The sequence below is a fragment of the Cricetulus griseus genome, chromosome 3, assembly GCF_003668045.3.
Source record: "Cricetulus griseus strain 17A/GY chromosome 3, alternate assembly CriGri-PICRH-1.0, whole genome shotgun sequence".
Classification (NCBI taxonomy): domain Eukaryota; kingdom Metazoa; phylum Chordata; class Mammalia; order Rodentia; family Cricetidae; genus Cricetulus; species Cricetulus griseus.
The window spans coordinates 199,267,999-199,288,009 of NC_048596.1; the positions used below are offsets into that span (position 1 = coordinate 199,267,999).

A 20,011-nucleotide genomic window follows, 5' to 3' on the forward strand; every position below is an offset into this window, starting at 1 on the left:
CGTTGGGTCTGGGATATCGCCGGACAGGATAGGTTGCCAGAGAAGCCGGGACCCCACCAAGCTGAAGCATGAGAGCCCGGCCTGTCAGGCTGAGTGACACGATAGGCGTGGCCTGACAGGAAAAGTGGGACCGAGCGACAGAAGCAGGGGCGCTGCCAGCGTCCTAACCGGAGAGGTGGGACTCGTGCCTGAGAGGAAAGGGGTCGGAATCAAGGCCTGACCCGAAAGGCCGGGCACAGCCGCGGGAGAGAAAGGCGGGGTCTAAGCCTCAGAGGGAGGGGGAATGGGCGGGGTCTGACCCCCATCGGGTCACATGATGCGGCGCACGGCCTGCCAATATGGCGGTGTGCATCGCGGTGATCGCCAAGGAGGTGCGTGTGAAGCTACGAGCGGTGGGCGGCGGGCGGCGGCGGCGGGCGGCGGGCCTCTTTCCAGCCATGCCCTTGATCTTCTCAGCTCTAGACTCCCAAGCCTCAGCCAAGCCCCGTGATCAGGATCCCTCCTGCCCTCTCTCGCTGCCAGCCGCCCGCCAGCTGCCACCTTGCAGGCCGCGGCCTCCGGGTTTTGAGACCCACCAGGAAGCTTGGCGGGCCGCTGCAGCCCTCCACCCTTCGCTCTACGCGTTCTTCTTTTCACGGCTTCTGCTGCCTTCCGCGTCCGGTCTTTCTGCCCCGCCTTCCAGACCGTCCCCCGCCGCTCCCGGTACTATTCAAATACAAACCTGGCGCGTCAGCCTAGAATTCAAGCGTTTTTCTTTGCCTGCCACTTGCACCCTTCTACTCCAACCACTGTGAAGGCCTGCAAACCTCTAGACAGCTTCCTTCTCCCCTTTCTGTCTTCTCTTCTCAACTCTCATCTCCTTGCTAACCAACATATATATATATATATATATATATATATATATATTTATTTCCTCTGGAAAGCTGTTTATGAAGGCTCAAACAGCACCAGAGGTATCCTGCTGCATGGACCCTGTATCCTATCAGGTCTTCTCTGAGACCTGACATTAGTGATTGAGCTGCTGTGAAGCTGTCAGTGTGAAAGGGGGAGTTATGCCACCCCTAAGCCCACCAAAATAAAAACTCAATTGAAAATGCAGCTGCTGCTTTGATAAACTGATGATGAAGTCCAATATCTATGCCGAGGTGTCCTGATTTGGAGATTCATTCAACTGCAGCAGACTAGATGATTTCTGGATATAGTGAACAGTGGGTGTGGGAGGCCAGGAGGGAAGCTTTTTTGACTGTGGGCTTAGGATGGATGGTAGAAGTGTAGAGATGGAGATTTGAGCTGAGTCTTGAAGGGCTGAGCAAAGACCACTGCCCTTGTGTGGCACGTTAACAAATAGCCAGTGTTTCTGCTGTTGGGATGACACTTCAGAGTGTGGTGGTGGTTGAGGCAGAGATGATTCTAGGAAGGGGAATGACTCACCTTAGTGTCAGGGTATGTTGTTAGGCTGTGCTCAGGTTGGCGTTCCTGGGCCATTTCTGCTCCTTCCTGCCCCTGAGCAGTTGCCTCTACTGCTGCCACCTCCTCTTCCCCCGCCTCCTTTCTGACAGATGATTTAACTACAGCTTAATATTGCTACTCAAGCACTCTACCCCTGAGCTATAAATCCCTAATCCCATATCTGGGAATTGATTTTGTTTGTTTTGTTTTTTTTCGAGACAGAGTTTCTCTGTGGCTTTGGAGGCTGTCCTGGAACTAGCTCTTGTAGACCAGGCTGGTCTTGAACTCATAGAGATCCGCCTGCCTCTGCCTCCCGAGTGCTGGAACTAAAGGTGTGCACCACCACCACCCAGCCTGATATCTGGGAATTGAACTTAGGACTCTGTGCATGTCAGGCAAGTGCTATGCCACTGAGATATCTCCAGTCCCCTTTCTGCCTATGGCATACACTCCTCCTTAGGTTATGTCCCTGAAGTCAGTGTCCACTTGATTTTAGAGAATGTGACTGATTGGCAGGCTGAGAGCCCACCTTAGGGGTGCTTTGACATTGTCTTCAGAGCTGGAACTCACTGGGTGGCTCACCATCCCTTCTTGCAGAATTATCCTTTGTACATCCGAAGCACTCCCACAGAGAATGAGCTCAAGTTCCACTACATGGTGCACACGTCCCTGGATGTGGTAGATGAGAAGATCTCTGCCATGGGAAAAGCACTGGTGGACCAGAGGGAGCTGTACCTGGGCCTACTCTACCCAACTGAGGACTACAAGGTGTATCCATCAGTGCTCAGCACTGTTCCTGCACTTGCAGAGTGGGATATGGGAGAAAACATAAGAAAAGAAAAATTGTAAGGGGTTTCAGCTGGTCAGGCAGGCAGGTGACCTGAAGCTAACAAAGGCCTCTAAACATTTCCCCCCTTTAATTAGAAGAATCACTGAAAAAGCAAGGCTGAGCTTCCAGGAGGGTGCAGATTGACACAGTAGGGATCTGGGCTTCTCTGTGCTCGTTAAAGGTCACCAACTTTGAATCAAGGGTAATTGTTTCATGATACTGTTGTTAGGCCCAGCCTCATGTGGCACTGTAAACTCTTGGCCATTTCTTTGGACAAATTGTTAAGACCACAGAATCCAAGAACATCCCCATGGGGACTAGTAGGCTATCCAAGAGGACATTGACTTTAACACTGATGTAAAAATTTGGTTTTGCAGCTAACATCCCAGGCCCTGTATCAGTTCAAAAGGAGTCTGAATTGTTCCTAGTTCCTGCATAGTTGCTGCATAGCCTCCCTAGCCTGGGCACTTCCTGATTCAAGTTTGTGAGGGTTCACAAAGTTATCCAGGCTTGCAGGCTCTTGATTGTGATATTGTGTATGCCATATGCAGTCATACAGCCCCTGTGCCAAAGCATGTTCCTTAACCAGCCGTGCAGATACGGCTATGTGACCAATTCCAAGGTGAAATTTGTCATGGTGGTGGATTCCTCCAATACAGCCCTTCGAGACAATGAGATCCGCAGTGTAAGTGCAGGGGGTTAAGGTTGGTGTCTGCTGCTTCCCTTTCCTCACTGAGAGTGCAAAAGTCTGCAACAGCCCTGTGCATGCACTCATTTAAACTGCTTTCTGCTCTTTCAGATGTTCCGGAAGCTGCATAACTCCTACACAGATGTGATGTGTAACCCCTTCTACAACCCGGGAGACCGCATCCAGTCAAGGTGGGCCCTGTGTGTTTGTATCTATGTGGGACCTGCTTTGTAATAGCATGGTCATTGGGAAAGTGAAGGAGCCATGAAACTGTTCTAAGGCCACTATTTCAAAGCAGCCAGCCTTGTTTTTCTAAATTAGTGCTGACACAGACCCTTAGTGTACACAGACAGATTGGTCCAAAGTTCACCCATCTGGTCTCCCAGATGTGTCTGTGGGTACCTGAGGTCCTCCAGAGAGCTCAGCAAGCTCACAGCTTATGCTGTGATCATAGCTTTTATGGAGGCAACACATTGTAGCCTGGTGTCCCTTTTGTGTTGGGCTTAGTGTCTCCCCTCCAGCTGGATAGACCTCATATAGGTGCTTCATCAGGAGGCATGTACTTCGTATGCATGCACTACGAACCTGCTTCCAGAGTCTTTTTCTGGGACTGTTCCTAAGGAGCTTCTTGCAATTGACAGGTGGCCCAAGCTAGACCTTTTCTGGTGGCACCTTCCTTTGGCTGAGATATCAAGTGCATCTACCTAGATCCTAGGAGAGAGCACACTGGTGTCCCTAAACTTTCCAGGGCAAAATGAGCACTGCCTGCTCATGGGGTTCATTGCTTACCCCTGCCTGCACCCTCTGGGAGGTATGCTGAGGAAATCTATGACATAGTAGGCCTGTAGGGGCTGTGCAGGGATTGTGGAGTCAGGAGATGGCTGTCACTGCCCAGTGTGGTGGGTATGCCCTCTGCTTCCCTAAACCCTAGAGAAGTCCCAGAGTCCTGAGGACCTGGTGTGGTAGTGCCAGTCTCTACCAGCAGAGGTCAGGGTCATAGCCTGTTCCGCTCTAAATCTGGGTTCTTTTCTCAGGGCCTTTGAGAACATGGTAACTTCGATGATGATCCAGGTCTGCTGAGCTGGACCTCTCCCCTAGTCACCTGGAAGAGAGAAGCCTGTATTCACCCCTGTTTGATGATTATTTATTCTCTTTCCTCTCCTTGAATGTAAACCGTGGGCAGGGCTGTGTGCCCTGTGCCTTTCTACTAAAGCGCTCACACGATGAGATCTTTGTCCTGTGTCAGCAGAGAGGGCTCAGCTGAGGATCTGCTAGTTGGTCTCAGAGACTGTGGAGCCATGTAGGAGCTGTGACCATAGCCTGGTGATGTGACGGAGAACATTGAGTACAAGAGGCTGTGGGCCTTATTATCTGAGCAAGTGGGTGGTCCAGAAGGGTGCAGGGTATGGGGGGCCCAGAGACAGCTCCAGAGGGTGGAGGCAACCCAAGGTGAACAGCCACATTTCTTCTTTGGCAAGGGCCCTCAATGCTCTGGACCCACCATTCATTTGGCCCTGCACTTGCACCCAACCCCAGCCTCAGGAGGTGCTCAAATCTGTAACACTTCATGGAACATAGCATTAAAGCAGCTGCTGCTTCCCATGCAAAATGAGAAACCCCAGGAGCCTTTCCCATTGTCAGTAATCATGGAGGTCAACAGGCTCCTCAGTGCTGCTCCTAGGCCACACGTCCCCAAGGACAAACCAGGCTCTCCCCAGATAAAAGACTGTGGCTGTGTGGAGGTGGTGACTAAAGCTGGCTCTTTTGTGTCACTGGACAGTGTGGCTAAAATGTGGTGTCTTAGGAGATGGCAGAGGCCTAGAGGACCTGCCCCAGGTCTGAGTCCCCTTTAGATGTTGCTGCTCCATGCTGTCTTCAGAGTCTCTGACTTCCCCAAGTCATCAGCCAAGGACCTCCCCATTCACAGTAGAGTTTCTCCTGCCTGGGCCCAGCAGGCTGTGACTCGTCCACATGAGCTGGGTGGGGTAGAAGAAGAGACAGCCCAGTGAGCACAGGGTCATTGAAAAATGCAGTAAGGGGGGCTGGAGAGATGGCTCAGCGGTTAAGAGCACTGACTGTTCTTGCAGAGGTCCTGAGTTCAATTCCCAGCAACCACATGGTGGCTCATAACCACCTTGAATGAGATTTGGTGTTCTCTGCTGGTCGGCAGGCAGAAGACTGTACACATAATAAATAAATCAAATCTAAAAAAAGAAAGAAAGAAAGAAAGGAAAGAAAGAAAGAAAGAAAAATGCAGTATGCAGTAAGAAAAGAAGCCAGACTTTCTAACCAATCGATATAAGTGGCAGGTGAAGTTAGATTGAGAAGTTCACCAAGCAGCTAACTGAACCCAGATGTACTTGGGTTAAAGGGTTTAGCAGGAGGTTGGGTTTGACACGAGAAGAAAGGCACACCAGTGAGGTGGAATCTTGGGATCTTGAGTATTTAAGGGAGGTCACCTACCTATTAGCTGCACTGGGGTCTGCATCTTGTTCCCCAGTACTCCTCCCTCCCCTCCTTACAGACAAGCTGAGGTTTACTGGAGAAACTTGGCTAAATGCCATTTGTTTCTATCCTGTTCACACCAGGACAGGTGGATAAGGCATGTAAAAGGAGAGACCTACAGGACAAACCCTTTAAAAGTAGGCTCAGCTGATGTTTAGAGTACTCAAGACTTTCTGCTTTTTTCCTGCCTGGAACTTGAGTGTAACAGTGGGAGCTTAGGCATCTCTCTTGAGAGCATGAAGATGAGATAAGGACATGCAGATATGAGGACAGAGCAGAACGGAGCCTGAGTCTGGGCTGATGGGCTGGCCCTGGACTGTTCACATCAGCTTTTCATATGTGAAAATAAAATATAGCTCTCTCTGTTTAAGCTGCTGCTGTTTGGGTTTTCTGACAGGTATAGTCAGATGGTAAAGTGTGCTATTTGTGTGCACTATGTGCATGCACTAGGAAGTCTTCTCACTATCAAGCTCTGGCAAACAAAGCTTATAGTGTCATCTGCTTGCCTTGATGTGGCCTTCAGACTTGCAGGTGAGTTTCATCCTGAGGCTGGCCTTGGAGACCACAGTCAATACCTGCCTTTTATGAAGCAGGCTTTCCACCCTGGGGCCAAGATGACAGTTCTGATGAGTTGGTGACTTACTGCAGGTAGTCTGTGGGGCCATCAGCTGCTTGTCTTCCTTTTTGGTACCTTCTGGTACTGTCCTTTTGCAGACCTGGGGCCAGGGCAGCCTGGCCGCCCTACACTGGAAGAGGAAGCTGTGGACTGACACTGGCCATGCACATGGCAGGGGGCTACAGTGCTGGTGGGGTCCTCACCACTGTGTAGATTCCATGCTGAGGGTTGTTTGTACATCAGCATTCTGTCCTTGGCCCAGACATACTTGAGTCCATCAGAAAGGAAGATTCCCTGGGCTCCTCTGAAGAAGAGAACTTGCTATATATATAAGAGGACCAGGAGCCACCGAGCTGAGGTGATAGCAACATGTCAAGACCAAAGCCATCCCCTTGGTTGGAGATGCCTAAGATTCAGGGAAAGCAGGAGCAAATATCTTGCCAGGAGACCAGGGCCAGCGACTTGGCCATCCTGAGGCTGGAATGTGATGAGGAGCTGGCTTCATACTTGGAGAAGCCCTGCCAGGTCACTGATACTGATACTGAGTCCCCCAAGGCCACCCTAGCGCAGATTTGCTGCTCACCATTTGCCCCCTGGGTGGCATTCACCCCTGGCTGGTTAGGACAGAACCAGTCACTTCCAGAGGTGAATAAGGCTGCTCAGGCTCAAGGGGCTACCCTAAAGCTGCCACAAACAGACTTGGCCATTGACACAGTGGCTGGAGGTAGGGCTGCTTCCTGCAGACCCAGAGAGAATCTACTTCAGGCTTAGCCAGCTCCTGGAGTGGCAGCAACTCAGACCTTTGACTTTCAAGCCTCATTGCAAGGTCTCGTTTCAGGCATTGCCTTTCTTCTTTGCCTTCATATCTTTGTCTCATGCCTCACCTACTGTTGGGTTTGTGGTCCACTGGCAGTCTGGGATACTCTGATAGATATATAAATCAATCTATTTATCTTTTTTTTTTTTTTTTGAGATGGGGCCATTCTGTGTAGCTCTGGTTGTCCTGGAATTCACTCTGTAGACAAGGCTGTCCTTGAACTGAGATCTGCCTGTCTCTTTCTCCCAAGTGCTGGGATTAAAGGAGTGCACCACTATGCCTGGTTCTGGAGTTAATTCTTATATGTCTTCAGAGACCCTTTTTCAAATAAGGTCACAGGCTGCTTTCCGACTTTGGAGGTGAAGATGTGGTCCCATTTTGGGGGGCATCATCCACTCCATTAAGGGCAAGGGGCATGTGAATGTGGCTTGGGAGATCAAGCATTGATGGCGTCTAGAGAAGGGCAGCAGCTGTCCCCAGAGCAGTCTGGTGCTGGGGGTGGTTTACTTAGCAGCTCTGCTGGGGCTTAAAGAATTAATGAAGTGAGCACAGGCAAGGAATGGTGGTGAGTGCACACAGTGTTTGCATTGGGCAAATCTCTTCCTGCTTAGTACAGTGGCAGCTCAGGGCAGCCTGTCTTTGCTACACACACACACACACACACACACACACACACACACACACACACACACACACACACACACACACAGTTTAGAACAAAGGCTCCACCTCTGCTTCCTGAACTGAACAGTTCAGACACCCTCCAGGGAGGATGGGGGTGAAGTCCAGGTATGTCTAGAGAGCCAACTTGGTTCATGGAGGCAGAATTCTGCTCACTGTCTATTGAATCATAAGGCAGAGCAAGAGGCCTGTTTTCTGGACTCATGGTCATATCATATTTACTACTCTCTCTGGAGCTCCATGAAAAAAGGTGCAGTGTAAATCTGTGTCCGAGGGAGGATCAAGAAATGAGACTTGTTACATGCTCTTAAAATAGTCAAGTTTAATAATTTATGCTTTACTATTAACACACATGTCTTATTTTTCTTTAAAAGTACTTGAGTATGCCAATCCCAGCTTCTCCTGGGCTCTCCCTTCCATTCCTACCCTCTGCATCTCCTTGCCCTGTGCCTTCCTATTGTGACCTGGGGGTCTAGGCCTTTTAAAAGCCCCTTGTGGGTTGCCAGACTTGAAGACCAGTTTGGAGTAGGTGGGCAGACTGCTGTTTACTCCTGACCCAGCTCCCGGGGCCACTTTAAAAACTGGGACATCTTTCAGTATGGTGAAAACCATGGTGAGAACCGTCCACGGCCCCTGCAGAGAGGGAGGGGGGACAAAGGCAGCTAAGTTGCCTTCAGAGGGGATAGGCCTCGAGGACACCTAGGTAAGTGTTTAAAAACCACCATCAAGCTGCTTGGGGACTGCGGGCGGCACCTCAGACTTCCTCCTCTCTTGAGGGGGTGCTTCCAGGGGAGGAGGAAGCCCGTGGGCTCAGCTCCAGCCTTACTTGTACTTCAGGCCAGAGGAGCCTGCTGTGATTCCCACCCTCCATGGCAGGGATGGCATGTCACCTGCAGAGGCCTAGTGACTAGGAAGGAGTATCCCCATCAGGTAGGGAGGTTTCACAGGGCCTGTCCAGGCTGTTAGAAACCATGAACCCTGACTGAACCCCTTCCCAAGTGCCCTGGCCAGTTAAGGCTCACGTGAGGGAAGAGCAGTACTCTCTTAGCATAATGCTGTACAGATTGGCTATAGGCTCCAGAAACCCTGTCACCACTCAGGTCTCCAGACTCAGACCCCACTTGGGCCCACTTACCGGCTCTGTCCATGGGGTCTGAACCGAGGTCTTCGATGAAGGCTACTGTGTAGGAAGGGCTGGGCCCTGCTGCCCAAGTGTGTCCTCAGCCCACCACGATCTGTGGAGCTGATTCCTGGGAAGTTCGTTCTTTTGGGAAGTACCTGGACAGAAGGAACCCATGCTATGGTCCAAGACACTGTTCTGTACCCTTCTTGCTGTGGTGGCCTGAAGCCAGAGTCCAGGCTGAGACCAAGGCTTGGGGTTCCTGACCTGGAGGTACCATCCACCTTCACTTGGATGCAGCTGTGATCACATGGCATGCCTGGTCATGGCCAGCAGCCTCCGGCAGAGGAATCTGATTCTTCTGCCCTAGCCACACCTACACCAAGCCTCACCCTAGGTCTGAGGGTTTCCATCATGCCCTAACTCTGACCAGTGCCAACCTAACTAAGATACCCAAAAGGTTAGGCTGGGTAGTTATGTGTCCTGGGGCAGGTACTCTTACCTCTCTGAGCCTGTTGAGGAATTTGTGAGTTAATGTGCAAGCAAGGCTCAGTGGTGGTTCACAGGGGCATGGAGACAGCTGGGGAAACATACCTTGATGACCCGACCTCGGAAAGTGCTCTCATCCAGCTCCACAGCAGCCTGGACAGAGTTCTGGGAAGCAAACTCTATATAAGCATACCTGGGGGAGAATAGAGATGGGGGATGATGGGGCAGGAAATGAGGGGTCAGTCCCATCCTCACTGCCCAGACTGCTATAGCCCCACACTGACCCTTTTGGGTGTCCAGAGAACTTGTCGCACAGGATGGTGACCCGGTGAATCTCCCCGCAGGGGCTGAAGTAGGCCCTCAGCTCAGCAGCCGAGCCTCCATAATCCACCTGCTCTCAGAAAGGGCACCTGCTTTAAGTGCTGGGCTCTCCCTATCTACCTCTTGCAGAGGGTTAGAGGGATCCAATCCCCAAGGTTGGTTGGCCCCTGACTTGGAATGGGCTGAGGCTTTATCCATTCCTTTCCTGGGTTGACTGCTGAGAGCCAGTCAAGGGCTTCCTATGTGGACAGCTGGTTGTGTCCCAAGCATTGGCTTATGCCATGTGTGTGGACCAGTAAATCTCATGCAACTCCCAGTTTTAGCACATGTTGAGAAACCAGAATTCTTGACCTCAGCTTCAGCTGAATGGTTAAGGACTGGCCACTATTTGCTTCCATGGGTTTTGCCCAAGAGCTACAGCCCACCCTTTCCTCTGCTGCAACTAGCATCAGACCTGCCCCTTCTTTCTGGCCTTGGAGACACTTGAGTTTACAACCCTATAGCTTCCTGCCTCAAGCTCCTAGCCAGCCCCATCCAGGATGTTGCTGTGTCTACCCAGCTGAATGTCCTAATTGGAGCCAGATGCCCCTGTCCTATCTGCTACTCACATTGCCCACATAGACAGATCTGTGGTCAGCCTCCACCTTTTCCTTGGGGGTCCCAGGGAAGAAGCAGCCTGTAGAGAGAGAACCTCAGGACCAGCAGGAGGAACTCATTGAGGAGCCCATTCCTCATGATCCCAGGGAAGGTCACCCCAGGCTTCCAAGGTTACATTTTGGGTTAGCAAGGCCTGATGCTGTGGGGTGATCCAGAATGCCCCCTCAATAGTCCTCACATAGAGTCCATGCTGAGTACTTCTCCACTGAGAGCGCGTGGGGTTTAGAGTCTTAGCTGAGTGGTCAAGGACTTGGGAGGACAGTTGTCCACCATCTGGGGGGAGAAGCAGCAAGGGTCCCAGGTTCCTACCCATGATCTCAGGGCTCAGCAGCTGTCCGACCTCAGCCCCCTTTTCCTCGGTGGCCTTTCTTTGTACATAAGGTTGCTCCGGCAGGGTCTCAGCATGCTCCATGGCCCACAGCTTCAGTTTGATGGCCTCCAACTCCTGCTGGTTATCCCACAGTAAGCTTGGGAGAGGTGACCTGCAAGCCCCTCTAGGATGGAGGGCAGGTGTGGCCAGCCAGCCCCAGAAGAGTCATGGCTACTAAGGAATGACCTAGGTCACCCTGTGCTTCCTGTAGCTCAGTAATTAGGGGCTCAGTCCCCAGAAGCCCCTGACACCTCCATCCCAGGACACCTCCCCCAAGTCAGAGAGGGCCCTGTGGTCTGCAGCACTGACTTCATTGCACATGGGAGGGAGCATTGGCCCTTCCACCTCCCAGTCAGCTGTCCCCTCACCCCATGCCCAGGTCCACACCTGCCTCCATGGATCAGGACAGGGTGCTACCTGGTTGTATCCTGGAGACTTGGCCAGGTTTTCTTGCTCCAGCAAGGACAGCAGGAAGCCTGCATCTTTCTCATTTTCCTCAACTTCCTCATCACTCTCTGTTCCACTCCCAGTCCCTGGCCCCAAAGGTGTCTTTTCAGTCTTGCCCCAGGCCCCCCAACCTTGGGCTTCAGGATCTGAGGAGACTTTTTGGAGCCAGGCTTCAGTGGGGGGTGGGAAGAGATCATTGTTCAGGAAGGGCCACATGGGTACGCAAAAAGGGCGGGCTGGACGAACCTGGGCGAACCTGGGCGAACCTGGGCGAACCTGGGCGAACCTGGGCAAACCTTGCCTCTTCAGGTCTGCTCACCTCCTCAGCTGCATCTGCCTTGGAGCCCTCCCTTTTAAGTCCTCATCCTGACCAGCTGCTTCCACTAAAGGACATAGGAAGGCCTCCCAGATTGGGCCAAGTTGCTGACGAGAGGGTCAAAGGTTGTAGATCTCCTCTCTGTCTTCCTCACCAGCTGTACTCCGAAAACTCCGAAGAGGGCAGATGGTGGTGGCGTATACCTTTAAACCCAGCACTCAGGAGGCAGAGGCAGGCAGATGAGTTTGAGGCCAGCCTGGGCTACAGAGCTAGTTCCAGGTCAGTCAAGACTACACAAAGAATCCTTGTCTCAAAAAAACAACCCCCCCAAAAAAACCCTTAAAAGAGTAGATGAGTCCAAAGTGGGTAGGGCAGGGTGGTATTTACATGAACTGGGTTCAGTCTTCCTTGGTGTGTTGTATGCAGCATGCCATAACCACACTTCTGACAATAGGCCCTAATTAATCAGATCTGGGTCAAGTTACCCAATTATAGTTGTGAAAAGGACTGATTTCAGGGAGAGGTGGCACTGTGGGTGTCTGGATACACTGGGTCAGTTGGAACAAGGGTCCCTGAAGGGCTAAGAGGTCAGGCTTGGGCTTATCCAGATTAGGGTTCCATATTCTGTTCTAACTATGAGTTTCTCAAAGACTCTTCCCTCCCCACTATGCATAATTTAATAGATGGGAGCCTATTAAACTCAGACACTATTTAGACAATTCCTTTTGCTATAAGAGAGGCTCAGACTGAACTGTACAAATTGGATGGTGGGTACTTGGCAGACTGGTCCAGTGGTTTTCAGCCCTGCTCATCTGTTGTTGTCTTTCTGCCCTCACCCTACAGTACTGTTGCCAGCCTGCATCCATTGACTCCTTCCTGGGGCTTCCAGCAGAGGGGCAGATCTATTCCTGGCTTTTAGCTAGACATAGGTCCCAATGCTGCCTGAGGCTATTCTTCTGAGCCTCATACTGTGCATGTTACTATAGCACTGAGATTTCCACAGGGACCTTCAGGTGACTCTATGTCCTCAGATCCACAGCCACACTTCTGTGACCCTGCCCCCAGGTTAGCCAATGGGGTCTTTCTTAGAATCTGGGCTGGAGTAGAAGATAGTTTTAGTGAGCTACACTGAATATGTGGAGCTTGGTTGTTGATACCTCCCACATTCTTGGGTGGGCTGAGGTGGGGGTAGCTGTGGCTCTTGCAGCCCCCCGGAAACTGGGCTTCTGACTCCTAACCTGAGTTCTTATGTGCTCATTCTGTTCTACAAAGTGGCTGAAAACTATCATGCCTCATGCGATGGCTCATACCTGTACTCAGCACTTGGGCCTCTGGGGCAGGAAGATCACAAGTTCAAGGCCATCTTGGGCTCCAGAGTGAGGCTCTGTCATAAACAACTCAACAATAATAAAAATTGCCATGACCTCCATGCCTCATAAGGGAAGGACTGTGTGGGATAGTCACATGACCTGAGATAAAGTAGTCCTGACCAGAGACTGAGTGGCTACTGGCCTCTTCCCAGTCCTGCTTCGGTTACTTCCCTAGGTCTTTCCTGGCAGGCCAGGGCTACTCAGAGGCAGCATCCATGTCTACACAGAGGACAAGCTGGTCAGACAGGACGAGCTGGACAGGGATAGACAAGTGGCCGCTGTTGTCCTCCTACATGTCCTCCACCTCTTTGTGTGAAGCTCTGTTGGGTCCTGTCTGGGTCTTTCCTGTACTTCCATGTGGGAGATAGGACATGGCAGGCTGTGTCCAAGCCAAGACCATCTGGATGGAGCCCAGTCCCTGGCTAGTCTCCCCTCTGAGCTCAGTGTCGGCAGTGGAAAAACCTTGTCATCCTCCTCCCCCTCGTGCTATCCTGAGATCGCTGACACACCAGGCCCAGTGGGGCTCCAGCCAGGCGCCTGGCCTAGGGACAGCTTACCCCCATGCTGGCCTTCCCAACAATGCCTTCAAAAATACACCATGTTCCAAGTTAGGACAGTATTAATGACAGTCGCTTCCTCCAGGCAGCTACCAGTGCAGCCTGAAGCACTATGGCCAGTATCTGGTTCTAGAGGGATTCCCTTTAGCCAAGACACAGCTGTCACAGGAGCACAGAGAGATGGTTCTTTCTGCTGTGCCACTCATAGGTCCTCAGTGTTCTCTCAGGTTTTAAATACCCTTTCAGTGTTTTCTCAGAGCCAGTGTCCCCTTAAGGCTTGATTTTCCCCTCAGGGTGCCCTTTAGAATTCCCTCAGTGTCCTCTCAGGAGCTGAGTTTCCCCTCAGGTCTTAAGTATCCCTTTAGTGTTTCCTCAGATCCAGTGTCCCCTTCAGGTCCTCGGTGTCCCTCAAACCTTCAGTGTTTCCCTTAGCCAGGTCCCACTGTCTTCCTCATGTAACCAGCTCAAAGAACTTGGCTCCAATAGTGAGCCAGTCAGCTATAGGTCAAGTTGGGGTCCAGGATTTTCCAGAACTCCCTAAGGTCCAGCCTTCCAAGATGGACCCCGTTTACCAAGGCTATAGCAGCAGCACATGAGCAGACAGTTCCCCTCCTCTGTCCACCCCAAGTTTTGTCTGGTACAACTGAACTCTATATCCACCCTCGTCTGTGCATCAGGTCTTTCAACATGGGGATCGCATGTGCACAATGGTCTGGAGGCGCAGCAAGCCATCATAGCAAACGTTCACTTTATTACACAGATGTGATTAACCTGATCAGCGTGTCCATGGCCCACAGGGCAAACATACAGGACAGCAGAAGGTAGCAGTGGGTGGTATGGCACAGCACCCAGACACGGAGGGCTGTGGACCACAGCTTTTCATGAAGAAAACATCCAGTACTTTCCTCCCAACTCCTGCAGGAGGAAAAGAAATGAAAAGCAATGGTTCCTGGGCAGGCTTGTGCATGGCTGTGCTCTGGCCTGACCCTTGGCCCACCCCAGATATGGTGTGAGCTGAGGGCTGCTGGACCTTGTCTGGGTGGGAGCCGGTGCTGTTCCTTTGAGGATATGGTGAGCAGGCTGCACTTTTGAGTCAGATGCTGCATTCCTGTTTCCCAGTCTGAGTTGCTACTCTAAGGACCAGCTGAATTGAAAGAAAAGGAACAGAAAACAAGATAGAGTATTCTAGAATTTGGGGACTTGTGCACGTTGTTGACAGACTGTCCTGAGCTTTGTAAGCTGTCTACAAGAGTAGATGGTTCCCCTGAACCTCCAGTTTCTCTATCTTCTTTTCCTCTTGCCAACATGATGGTAACCCAGGGGTCTCTCCCCAGGCTCATTTCAGAAACTTCTCTACATAGTAGGAGCTTCAGGAAGAGCAATGAGTTATCAGGGGAGCCTGTGGATAGTCCCAAACACCTGGCAAATTCCCCCTACCATCAGTGGATCCAGTAGGGGCAGACTGGATAGGTTCAACTCTCAGCTACTTGGGATCCTGACAAGATGGGAATGATACCCAAGTGTCCTGAGGAACAGGGCCCTAAGAGTGATACTGTCTCAAGGGAGGCCAGCATTGGCTTGCTCTCCTCTTCAGAGATCCCTCTTCTCGGCAGACTCCTGGAATCAAGGACTGCCTCTACTTTCAGGGAATATGGTCGCCTAGCACAGCATCCCAGAGCTCCTGAGTAGGTGTGTAGACCTTCTCCCAGTGCAATTCTTGGCTCCTTTTCTTCCCAAGCAGGTCCAGATGTGTCACAGCTGCCATAAGAACTTGTTCAATCTGTTCACAATGTCTGCGAACATTTGGAACTCATTTCTGGAGGTGTCTAAAACAGGCCATGGTGTTGCCTCATGGGTGGATATTCTTAGGGCACCCCTGGCCAGTTCAGGGCAAACAGAGTGGAGGGCAGGAGGACCTAGTGTCTTTGGTACACTGAGGAAGCTGATACTACTCTGAGGATAGTGCGTAGGGAGATGATAGGAAAGATGGATCTATGGATGGTTCTGTGGGTGGGACCGGAAGACATACCGACACAAGGATGGCATGTTGGGATGGTGGGATAAAGACAGTTTGGATGGTGTGGACAGATAGATAAGCAGATGGATGGATGATAGAGGGAGAGCAGGTGGGCCAAGGTAGGTAATGGGGAAGTTAGATGGAAGGGCAGGTGGAGGAAGATGAATGGTTGGGGGTGTATGGGTTCATAGAAAGATGGCTGAGTAAGTCAGAAGGATGAACTCAGGAAAGTGTCAATCTACCAGTGTGGTTAGGCTGAGGAGCACAGTAATGGACAGAGATGATACTTTGGTGTCAGCCTAATGATTTATTTGGAGAAACTAAAAGAGAACTTTGGGGCCCATCCTGATCTCTGTCCATGGTGGCTTTGAGATAGCCCATGGCCCTGCCTCCTATTCTGTCCTTCTCCATCATCAATGACCTTTTCAGGTCTTCTGACAGATGTCCCTGTTGACTGACTCCTTGTGGGGGCTGGGACTTCTCACCAATCAGGCAGTAGGACTAAGCTGTGGTATAATCCAGCCTGCTCCTATACACCTGTGACCATATGTGGAACGTGAGCCATTGGCCTCTGTTCCTGTGCAGGTGAGGACTGAGCTGGAAAGAATCCTCTTGGGCAGCCCTTAGGCAGCAGACTGGAGAAAGGCCAGTCTGAGTTTGGGGCAGGGTTGGGCAAGGAGATGAGAGGAGGGGTAGGAGAGGCAGGACACATGACATGAAGTCATAAGGCCAAGAGACAGGATCTGGGCTAGGCCTTAGGGGTTGGAGAGTTCTGTCTGCCACCTGCCCTCTGCCCTCAGCCTTCCTGGTTTAGCTTTGGCCTCAGAACAGGAAATAAAGTTGCATTTTGATTTGGGGTTTTGGGGAGCAAGACTCTGTGAAAGCCACATCCCCGTATGGGTTTGGTTCATGTTTGTCTGTGGCTACCAGGAGGCAGGACTTGGCAGTTGTTCTTGGGTCCATGGTTTGTGAGCTGAGAAGGTAACAGGAGGGGCTCTCAGCAGGAGTCAGGGATGGAGTATTACCCTCCCCCTGCTCTGTGTAGAGCCTCAGGCTCTACAGGTTGAAACCAAGGGCATGCTATAGTTATGGCCACCCAGGGTATACCTCCCAACAAAGAACACCCATGGACCCTGTTCTTTCCAAAGCTTTGAGCTTGTTTGGTTCTGCTGTGAGGTCTTTTTGTGGCTGAAGCCTGACCACAGCACCCACAGATTTTCCAGGGCCTTCGAACCTGATTCAGGACCCCACCCCACCCCTCTTGCCTCAGGTGACACTGCTGACATCCAGCCAGAATTTAGCAGTATGCCTAGGATTCCCTCCTGCTGTCTCCAGTCCCCGTTCCCTCACTTAGCCCTCCCCACCACACCTTACGGCCACCCTGATTCTGCAGTTGCCTTGACTGCTGAGCTCTTCCTATCAGCTGGCCAGCCCCTCATCCTGGGTGTCTACAGCTGCTGGCCAAATCTCATGCACAAGGGACTCACTGTGGTTGAATGGCATCTGACAGCTAGGGTGTAGGTGGGGGGCTCTGCTGAACCCTAAATATGTAACCTGGTTCTGGAGGCTAATTTGGCTGGGCAGCATTTTGTTGTCCCTGCTGGGCCTTCTTGTCCCTAAAAGGTAGATAAGGGTAGGGAAGGAGGTATGTGGAGCTAAAGCAAACTGGTGGGCCTTCAGGTAAGGGACCCTCTGTGACCTACCTCAGAATGGCTGGACCACATATGTGCAGGCCCTCTCAAGTCCTGACACCAGGGACGTGCTTCATCAGGGAAGCCACCTCAGGACTCCTGGCCCAGACCTCTAGAGACTATACGGCTCGTAAGCACAATCTGAGGGCCTAGCTTTATTTTCCCCCACAAGCATGCTCACCCAGAGCTTTTTCCTATGAGTGGCTACTGGCTTGCCCTCCTGGAAGGGCCAAGGATGCTGCATGCTGTGGGTAACAGAGACAAGCAGCACTGCATGAGGTGCATCTGGGAATGGAATCCAGTGATGCTTCCCGTGACAGGAGACAGGTCTCTACCAGCGCACAGACTCAGTGTTCGTAGGCAGACGCTCAGGGCAACTGGTCCACTAGAAGGAAGGGCAGGAAGCCGCCATGTGTCCTGTTTCTCTGAAACCCACAACAATACATCTCTGTGGACTTGGAGGGCTGTGGCCTTGGGAACCTTCCAGAGGATGAGATCTACCTTGGCCTTCAGAGTGAGGGTTGCTGTCAGGCTCCATTCAGGGTAGCACCAGGTTGATGGTGCCTAACAGGATCCTTCCATATAATGTTCTCTTAAAGAATGAATTTTACAGTTGTGAAGAAATACCAGCCACCAAAAAAGCCCATAGGACCACAGCTCAGATTCCTTCCAAAGTGTTTCCTAAATTTCACATACTTTTGTGGTTTGTCTTAATTTCTTTTTATTTGGCAAACATCTCCTCGGTACTGATGCTGTGGTTGGGACCTCTGTGGAGACTATTTACATTCACATTAACACACGCTGCACACCTTGCTCTGGGCAGGGCCCCCTTGGGCCCAGGGTTCAGGAGTAATTCCCCCATATTGCACGCTAGGCCTGCAGCTTACTGCAGCCACACACATAGGCGCAGACCTGGACTGTGTCTGCTGTCTTTCTGTTTGGTTCAGGCATGAGCCTCCTTCCTTCATTTCCTCCTTGAATCCTTGAGGGAGTTGAGCGGGTGAAGGGCAGGGTGGGCAAGGGCTGGAGTGCAGGTGGGCAAGCATCACCGTCACTCCCAGGGCTGGAGACGAACATTGGGTTGCAACACAGGGGTATGTACAGCTGGGCTTGAGTCTTCCAGGTGAGGTGAGAGTGGCTGCTGGCTTTTGTGTTTTTTTTTTTTTTCCTGTTTTTGTTTTCTGTAAAAGTTTGAAAGAAATGACGGTAGCCACAGCAAGACACTGGGGATGGGGATATAGGGCTGCGATGGAGGTGGGTGGGATGGGAGAGCAGAGAGGTAGAGGAGGGAAAACCAAGAAAGCGTGATTCGCTGTCTCCTTAAGCTTTCAAAAGCAGTCAAGAATCAACCCAAAAGATTGTCACAGTTTCATTTAGGAATTGTGCTCTCTCTGGGAAGAACACTTTAGCACTTTTTTTTCCACAGGTGGAAAATGAATTATGAGAAGTCACAGAAGGTGTGAGGACAGGTGGAGGTGTGTCTTCATTGCATATAGGGTCACGTAGACATGGCCCTAGGGCACACAACACTCAGGCTCATGCTGACTGGGGCTTCTGGATATGGTGCTGAGGGTCATGTGGCCTTGCTACTGACCCCTTTGCCCAGCAAGGATGCTGACCACCAGTCAAAAAGGAACGAAAGGTTTCTTCTTGGCCCACCCACCAAATCCCAGTGACCCAACACCCCCTGACAAAATCAAAACCAAAATAAAAGATCAACATCTAAACAAACCCAGGAATGGAAAGACCATGAAAAAATACTTTGGCAGTGATAAAAATAAATTTTGGATTTTGATTTCTTGAGTATGCTTTTTGGATTTCCTTTGGAGCGAGGTGTGTCTGGCATCCTTGGCTGGCTAGCTGGCAAGGTAGTTTACAGGTATGTTTCCTTTGCTTAAAAAAAAAAAAAGATAATTTTTTGGATTTTTTTTCACTTAAAGCCAAAGACTTTGACATTAAAAAAAAAATAAAACCTGAAACAAAAAAATGCTTCTTGAGTTGGAAATTGAAATTGTTCTCACCATCTCTGCTGCATGCGCCAATCCCCCTGGGGTTGTCTGGGTGAGGCAGCAGCTCTGGATAGAAAAATCACAGTTTCTTCCTTTTCTAATAAGGAATGGGGAGAACCCCACAGTTCTTTGACCGTTTCTAAGTAGCTTTGTTTGCCAACAAAACAAAACAAAATCTTCAAAAGTTCTTCACTGAAAATAAAAGCCACCAATTAGGTTTCTCTGATTACAGAGAAAGCATGTGGGCTTCAGAGACAAAGACAGAGGATCAGAGACACAGGGAGAGTCAGGGCTGGGAAACAGAGGGAGACCAAGATATCAAGAAACACAAAGAGGCAGTAACAGAGATAGACAGTAACAGAGAGACAGACACAGAGGGGACAGACAGTGGCAGAGCTGGCCATACTCTGTCAGCGCCACTGTCTGTAGCTCCGCAGTGATATCTGAGGATGCTTGTGAAGAGAGGCTGTAGGAGGTCCTGGCAAGACCTTGTCAGGTAGCTGAGGCTGCATGGATGCAGTTTTGTTGGATCTGTGTTTTCTTTTGGAGAGAAGCAGTAGCAGCAGTGACTCCACCTGGCCAGCTCCAGGCATCTAGTGGGCCAAGGTGGGGCCAGGAGATTGGCAGGGCATGGCGTCCATGGGCTGGGCATCAGATCTGGAGGTCAGCGGGGCACAGAAGCGTCCAGTGGGCCTGGTGGGCCCGGAGAGCAGGGGCGAGAGGGCCCTGCTGAGCCGGCTTCACTGGGGCTAGCAGTAGCATCAGGCTGTCCAGGCAGTGGGTCAGCCACTGCAGCTGCGGGGCCCTGCAGACTCTGGCCGCATACGTGATGGTGCTTCTCCCAGTCTTTGTGCTGACAAAAGGACCCGCAGTAGCGTGCTGCATTACAGCCACTACAAGTCTCACTGGCTTTGCGTCCACAGTTCCAGCAGCTCTGGATATGGAGAAGGGCAAAGGAGATGGTCATAATGGGATAGACTGCACATGCCCAGATAACGTGCCACTGCTGAAATGGAGTGAGTGTGAGAGTGTGTGTGTGTGTGTGTGTGTGTGTGTGTGAGA

The 20,011-nt window shown here is 51.2% G+C and overlaps 3 protein-coding genes across 8 annotated transcripts in view; 1 reads left to right on the top strand and 2 right to left on the bottom strand.

Annotated features, from left to right (window-relative positions):
* Window positions 1-4: 4 nt before the first annotated feature.
* Trappc2l (trafficking protein particle complex 2 like) lies at window positions 5-18,743 on the top strand. 3 transcript variants are annotated; one of them, XM_027410656.2, is made up of 5 exons: window positions 5-175; window positions 2,047-2,219; window positions 2,876-2,963; window positions 3,078-3,157; window positions 4,001-5,841. In XM_027410656.2, exons 2-5 carry the CDS (start codon window positions 2,104-2,106, stop codon window positions 4,044-4,046), a joined length of 330 nt encoding a protein of 109 aa, XP_027266457.1. In that variant the 5' UTR covers window positions 5-175; window positions 2,047-2,103; the 3' UTR covers window positions 4,047-5,841. The 3 variants fall into 3 exon arrangements, with proteins under 3 accessions (XP_027266457.1, XP_027266456.1, XP_027266455.1); XM_027410655.2 differs by lacking the exons at window positions 5-175; window positions 4,001-5,841 and adding exons at window positions 223-371; window positions 18,367-18,743; XM_027410654.2 differs by lacking the exon at window positions 5-175 and adding an exon at window positions 223-371.
* On the bottom strand, window positions 8,179-11,205 carry Pabpn1l (PABPN1 like, cytoplasmic). Its single transcript, XM_027410652.2, has 7 exons — window positions 10,960-11,205; window positions 10,482-10,617; window positions 10,124-10,191; window positions 9,479-9,585; window positions 9,300-9,387; window positions 8,721-8,863; window positions 8,179-8,218 (listed from the first exon to the last, which is right to left on the bottom strand). Exons 1-7 carry the CDS (start codon window positions 11,203-11,205, stop codon window positions 8,179-8,181), a joined length of 828 nt encoding a protein of 275 aa, XP_027266453.1.
* The window catches only part of Cbfa2t3 (CBFA2/RUNX1 partner transcriptional co-repressor 3), a 74,063-nt gene continuing 69,918 nt past the window's right edge, over window positions 15,867-20,011 (bottom strand). For 3 of the 4 annotated variants that reach the window (XM_035442736.1, XM_035442739.1, XM_035442737.1), the window contains one exon: window positions 19,036-19,883. In XM_035442736.1, the coding sequence (XP_035298627.1) occupies window positions 19,614-19,883 (270 nt within the window). In that variant the 3' untranslated portion in view covers window positions 19,036-19,613. Of the gene's footprint in view, window positions 16,282-19,035; window positions 19,884-20,011 lie in introns of those variants that run through there. The other variant, XM_035442738.1, reaches the window with a different exon arrangement.